General features: G+C 39.5%; 1 protein-coding gene across 1 annotated transcript; it reads right to left on the reverse strand.

The window, feature by feature from the left end:
- mdfic2 (MyoD family inhibitor domain containing 2) lies at window positions 1-6342 on the reverse strand. Its single transcript, XM_030052463.1, has 4 exons — window positions 6267-6342; window positions 3104-3316; window positions 974-1153; window positions 1-14 (listed from the first exon to the last, which is right to left on the reverse strand). The coding sequence occupies exons 1-4, from the start codon at window positions 6340-6342 to the stop codon at window positions 1-3; spliced, it is 483 nt and encodes a 160-aa protein (XP_029908323.1).
- Between the last annotated feature and the right edge of the window lie 295 nt (window positions 6343-6637).

Consider the following 6637-nt stretch of genomic DNA (forward strand, 5'->3'; position numbering starts at 1 on the left):
TTACTTGCTATAACCTGCACACAGAGACAGTCAAAAGGGCCAAGCATGAGGCACACAGGTTCATAAGGGTTCAAAAGTTCAGAAAGAAAGCAAGAGCTCAAGCCATGGAATGCAATTAAAAACAATCTGTAAAAAAGTGAAACCTATTCTAAAATAAACAGGCAAAAAGTGAAAAGATACTAAAATGGATCTGATATGGTCCTGTCCCTTCATTTGATAACTGATAGGTAACTGTAGTACTCAATGTAAGATAAGGAAAACATGTATAATTCTCCTGATATAATGCTGATCTACTTTTTGTGGTCTTGAAGTCTTGAGATGGAAAAAAAAAAAAAACATGAAAAAGCTCTTTAGTATGTTTCTCAAAATTCAATCTTGGGTCAAATGGGATTCCACAGTTCTTGGAGGAAGGCCTAATATGTTGATTTAGTGGACCAAGGACAAGCCAAATAAGGCTGGATGTGCACTCAGTGCTTGTAACAATGACTTCTGTGTTGTCTGAATTCTATTGCCAAAAACATTAGGGACATCTATTTGTCTAGACTGAGAGTGCAGCTGGTTATCATCTGCATAACAATTGAAGGAGATTCTATGCCACCTGATGGGAGCTTATACCAGGAGAAAAATATTGGTCTTTGAATTCAACTGAACTGATTTCGGGCATTTTGGACACACAGAATCACAGACAGACACAGACTGACAATGTATAACGTATCCTATTTTTTATTTATTGGCATTTTAACTTTCAAAATATTCCATATTGCTGCTTTAATTCTACACTGAGTTTTGAATTATAGCCTCCCTGACTAAACAGAAAACCTTCACTCCATACTGACATTTTGGCATTTGATTATCAGAGCCAGTTTCATATGCTGATATGTACAGCAATTTTTCTACTAGTGATAACATAATTCAGAAATCTCCATAGCTAGCTCCAGGCAGTCATTTGCATCGTGGCAGGAACTGAGCAGACCACAGTCACAGTCCATGAAAGAGTCATCATCGCTGCTCGCTGTAGACTCCACTGTGGCGTTGACCTGTTTGTAGTTGGGGCAGCAGTGATTGGCAACTTTCCCACACGAGCTGGGCAGCATGAGGATCATATCATAGAAGCGGCAGAAGAGGCAGTTCAGGACGATCCCTGCACAGTCGACTGGGGGACAGACACACAAGACAAGAAACATGCAGGTCCCTTTATCTATTCAACTTTTAATTTGGGTTTTTATGCCTCTGCGCCGGCAACAGGAGACATTATATTTTCGGATGTCCAAATGTCCACTTGGACTCAAGGAAGAAGTGCTCAGATTTTGGTGGTCGAGGGTTAAAGGTCAAGGTGATTGTGATCTCTTGTCCATCCCATTCTTGTGAAAGTGGCATCTCAAGAACGCTTGGAGAGAATTTCACTACATCTGGTGCAAACATCCATTTGGACTCGTGGATGCACTGATTTGGTGGTGAAAGTCAATGGGATAAAATGATGAAGTGATGACATTTTATATCAAAAAAGGTCAAAGGTCAGCTTCACTGAGACATCATAATGTTTTACAAAGCCACTTTTCTGCCCATTAATCAACGCCATAACCTTAAAGTGACAGAGGTATCAACAGCAGCAGAGCCAATAAATGTAACTGTGTACACCAGAATAATATATACGATAATATATAAGTAGTAATAATGACGTTTAGTCGTCACTAAACTGCATCTGATTGGAGGAGGTCATATTTCTTTTTTTTTTTTTTTTTTCTGTATTGTTAGTCTTCAACAAAGACACATAACGCTTGCAACCCCATCAGAACATTGCAATGACTCCCTTGAAACTCTGATCTGTAATGAATACTTAAATATGTCCAAACCATACCTTGGGATTTTATCTTTTAAGACATAGATCATCTGTGTTACTATAAGAGCTGCTGGTGTCTGTCTTCACTTATGTCTTATAACATTTTAAAAGCCTCCTCTCCCTCCCCGGGCGTTCCTTTACACATGCATAATTTAAGAAATCATCCCCTGCTCCTTTACAGAGAGACAGGCAAGGAAGCTGTTTGGAGACATAATCAATTACCAGAAGTCTCTCCTGTACACTTTGCCAGGAGCATTTCCAAGTTGCATTGTGGTTGCTGTGAAACAATGTGCTCTGTGCCTTCCCAGCAGCCTTTGCCAAATGTTGCCCCCATGGGTGCAGTGAAGCGTGAGATCACCGGACGAGGACACTGACCATGAGCACACACAGGTCGTCATTTCCACATTGAGTGGGAGGGTGTCCTTAACGTTTGACCACTTCATTTTGCAAGAACTAGGAATTAAAGAGTAATATTCATGTAAAGAGTGAGCAAATTATTAATGACTGCTACATGCATGCTGTGCGAATGCAATTACATGTATGAGCTTTAATAATTATATATATACATATAAATATATATAAAAACTTTAAACATAGAATATAAAGTGAGTCATTTATTAAATATCCAATCTCTGTCTGGCAGTTTTTTTGTTCATCTATCTATCTATCTATCTATCTATCTAGATAGATAGATAGATAGATACACACAGATATACATACGTATATACAATTGAAGTGCATAGGTACCTGTGTGAAATTAGGTTTCTTCATCTGCAGTAGCGAGTCTTGCTTCTCCTATGACCGTTTTTACATTAGAATTGCTCTTTTTTGTTGCAGTTTCATTATCTGAATTATTCACACATTTACATAATTGATTAAATGAACTGCATTTAAGCATTCTCACAGCATGGTGAGGCATAAAGCTTGCAATTTGTCCATTTTTTTATTCTGTCTGTTGCATTATTATTCTGTATATAAATCATAATTAATTTCATCAGTATAAAAGCTCTGTTTGAATGAAAAATTAACTAATTAATTCCATAACAGTTTTACTGAGGACACAACACAAGATTTCTGCAGTCTTTTTTTTTTCTTTCCTTTTTTGCCTTAAGTAATAACACATTCCAATTAGTGTCCTTGTCCAGATCGGTATGGTTAACAACACCAAGACAGACTACCACTGTGGAGTTTTACTTTAGCAGTAGGACTGTCTGCAGTTAGAGGGTGTCAGACTGGTGTGATCGAAGTGCCGGTGTCACTAACCTCCCATGTCGCTCTGCTGAGAAGAGGAGTCTGTGGTGGACGAGGAAGAACAGGAGGGCCTCCTGAGGTACATTTTCATACTGAACAGAGGGCTGTCACACTCCCTGGGCGGCTGAGAGTTTGTGCCTCTGTTGGTCTCACCAGACTCAGGCTCAGCAACGCCAGCGCCACCGAGTCTCCAGTCATCGACTTCAGCCTCACTTTGTCTCCTCTCTGCCCGAGAGAACAGATATTATCCCCTGAGCATTCAAAACCAACCATTCAAAAGCCCGAACCTGTTTCAACAAGGTAGCCTTTGATTGGTGCGGGCTTTTAAATGCTGATATTGGTATTTTTTTCATTAAAGCTGCCATTGGCTGATATTTTGTACTTATGTCTGAAGATGCTGTAAATAGGATTTTTACTGCCCAATCACACAAAAATGTCCATAACACATCTGCAAGAATTTGCTGGATTTCCTTTGTGAAAGTGGATATTTCATATTTCTGTTCATTACTATCAACCATAAGCTGAGAAAGAGACCTGTAGATTTGGAAAAGCCTCTGAAATAGATTTTAGATCAACGTGGTCTACATGCTAGAACTCACCACCGAAACACATACTGATGAAATTCTTTAATAAAAAGAAAGAAAAGAAAAAGAGGAAAGGTCAATGCAGGTTTTGCCAACTTCTTGTGTCGCTGCAGTCAGTGAGCAACATCCATCATGTTGGAGTTGGGTGGCATCACTGACTGATATGAGACATGGACCAATATCATCCTCATGTATCAGCAAACATTTTGGTCTAACCCTGGCAACCAGCTCATCTCTGATTGTTTCTTGTTTGTTTGTTGTTGTTTTTTTTTTTTTTTCCCCACCATCGCTGAATAGCACAGCTGTGCATGATGATGCCTCACAGCACCCACGCCCTGTGACAGCCTGATGCCAACTGCGTCGCAATCAGTGAAAACATTTTGCCGAATTTTGAAATGAATGCTTAAGTATACCTAATGTCTGAGCAGCAGAACGGGACAGAAATATTCCCAATACAGAGGAATGTTCAGTGCATGGAAATTATTGATCAGCCACTGTTTCTTTGCATCTTGAGGGTAAACAGGCTAGAACAGCACAGTCACAACCTAATTCACCAAGGCTGAACACTAGAAACAGAGCTGTGCAGGCGTTGAACGTCATCACTTTGGGAAAAGCCATGCAGTAAAAAAAGGTGTGTAATCCAGCAGGTGAATCATCGTTAGGCTAGTGGCTTCTGAAACAGCTGATGTAAACTAATCATACTGACATCCATGTAAAATGTGTGACATCCATTTGACCAGGGGCGTGTGGTCCAGTAGGAGAGCCAGGGTGCCACCCCTCCTGCAACTCCAATTGTGAAATACACAATTTAATGAAAAAAAAAAAAAAAAAATCAGCTGTTACTCTTAGATAAATCATACATTATTACAGAAACATGCAATGATGAATAAAAAAGATGCCTGCAGTCTTTGTCTGTGTGCCAAAGGGCGTAGGCGACTTTTCTACTCATGTTTGTGACATGTTCAGGTCTTCCTGGTGGCCCCTGATTGGTTGACGCTGCACACCGAAAATCACTGGATCTGGGGGAGAAAATTTTATTGTCCAAGCAATGTTGCCAGATTCAGCGATTTTCTGCCACAGGGACTACAGAAAATGGGATTTATTGTTTTTTTTTTTTTTTTTTTTTTTTTTTTTAGGAACATCCAGAGTCCTTTGTTAAGCTTGTGGTACTGTGGTGATTGTTATAAAGTGAAAGCAGCTGCTAAGTTGATGCAAAAAAATACTTTTTCAAACTTCTAGAAATCGCTGGCCTAGCTGTGCATGCACACGCCCAAAATGCACAGAGCCACCAACGGCCGTAGCCCCACCTAGTGGAAAAGTCGCACCACGCCGCTGCACATAACGAAGCACGCAGTGCACTATGTGTTGTATAATGTGTGCCTGAAGAACACAGTGTATTCTGAAAGGCATGTTTTGAAAATCAAAGAGCAGAATAACATTTCAAGAACGTGGTCATAATAGTAAGCAAATCTGTTTATTAACATCTAATTTGAATAGATATTAATGAATTATTGCTTTGGCTGCACACTATTTATTTTTTTACCACCTATTTCACATGAATTATTTACCACTCTTTTCTCTCTATTATTTAACATTTAATGTCCAATGATTTATTCATGCCCTGGACACATTTCTGAAACTAGAATAAGCTGTGTTTGTCTCACCTAAATAGTTGGGAAAAATAGATATAGATGGACATTGCTTTGGGCAGTATTGGCTATTTTCAAGATTTCATTAGCTACTTTTGAGTAGCTGTGAAGAGACATTGTTCATTGTAACCACACTGTTCAATAGTTGCCCATGTATTTCCTTTTGTCCGATTGAAATTTCCTTTCATCTCATATTAGAAGTGTCTGTGTTTTGTGATTTCTCTGTCGTAACACTGACTGTGATTGAACTAGAACTGAGGAAGGTGGAGATTAGTATTTGAAGTACAACTATGCTTCAAAACAAGTTAAAAAGAGCTCCAAAATCAATGGGGTCTGCCGCATAGTTGAACTGAGAAGCAGCGTGATGCTCCTGGGTTATCTAATGAATTAAGTAAGGAGTGCAGCTGGTCCATGCCCATGACCATTAGCTGATAGAGAAATAAGGCCTGCAGGCATGCTATGCATTTTTCAGGTTTTGTTCCAATGTTACACCAAGCCTCGCTCACTCATTAGGCACCACATTCTGAGCTGAGGATTTGAAGATAATTTCACTTCATGTTTTAAATCAAAATGCAAACTCAAATTTGCTGCACACCATAACCATAACAGTTACACTGTGCATGTAAGCAAAATTGAGTGCAAGTCACTAAAACAGAAATTAGTAAGCCCATTTTCTTCATTTGTAATAAAAAATGTAATTATTTGGACTAATTGTTTGTTCCATAACAGTGTAATTGTTTTTTTATTATTATTATTTTTTTTTATCTCAGACATTTCAATGAATTGTTGTGCGAGGCCATCAATATTGCCTGTCTGCTCCTGTTTTCAAGCATGAAATTGGCAACTGTTGGTTAACACAGCAGAGATGTACAAGGTTACTATCACTTAACATTGATGCCCAGCTTTTATCCAAAGGCCTAAGCCACATTTTTGAAAACTTACCACCTCGTACCCAGGTAGAGTTCTCCTCAGTAGTGCTTTCAGTTCCTTTGTCCTTCGCATCATCTCTTAGAGTCATTTCATCTGGATTTTGATCCATTGCATCACAGATCAAAAAAGCACTTAATACAACAAATCTGATTCTCTCTCTATTAAAAATGAGTGCGCTATGCACCGCTGAGGCCTCAGTGTTAAAAGAGCTCGGCTTCTTCATGCACCCATCAGGCCCGGCGGTGGGATGAGATTGCTTTGCAGCAGGATGCGGCCTGGTCCACCTGTCCTGTCTCAGAGAATGTCAGCAGGCAACTGTTTACCAGCGTAAAGCAGAAAGTATCCAGGCCAAATCATCTTCCACATTGCGTAGGGTCCATTTG

This window comes from Myripristis murdjan, chromosome 5, assembly GCF_902150065.1.
Source record: "Myripristis murdjan chromosome 5, fMyrMur1.1, whole genome shotgun sequence".
NCBI lineage: Eukaryota > Metazoa > Chordata > Actinopteri > Holocentriformes > Holocentridae > Myripristis > Myripristis murdjan.

What these genes read in the sequence shown, in the direction of transcription:
- mdfic2 (XM_030052463.1), bottom strand. Translation starts at nt 6,342, where the DNA reads ATGACTCTAAGAGATGATGCGAAGGACAAAGGAACTGAAAGCACTACT. An exon ending in CTCTACCTGGGTACGAGGTG is followed by an intron (nt 3,317 to 6,266) that starts GTAAGTTTTCAA and finishes TCTCTCGGGCAG; the next exon opens with AGAGGAGACAAAGTGAGGCT. An exon ending in TCAGCAGAGCGACATGGGAG is followed by an intron (nt 1,154 to 3,103) that starts GTTAGTGACACC and finishes TCTGTCCCCCAG; the next exon opens with TCGACTGTGCAGGGATCGTC.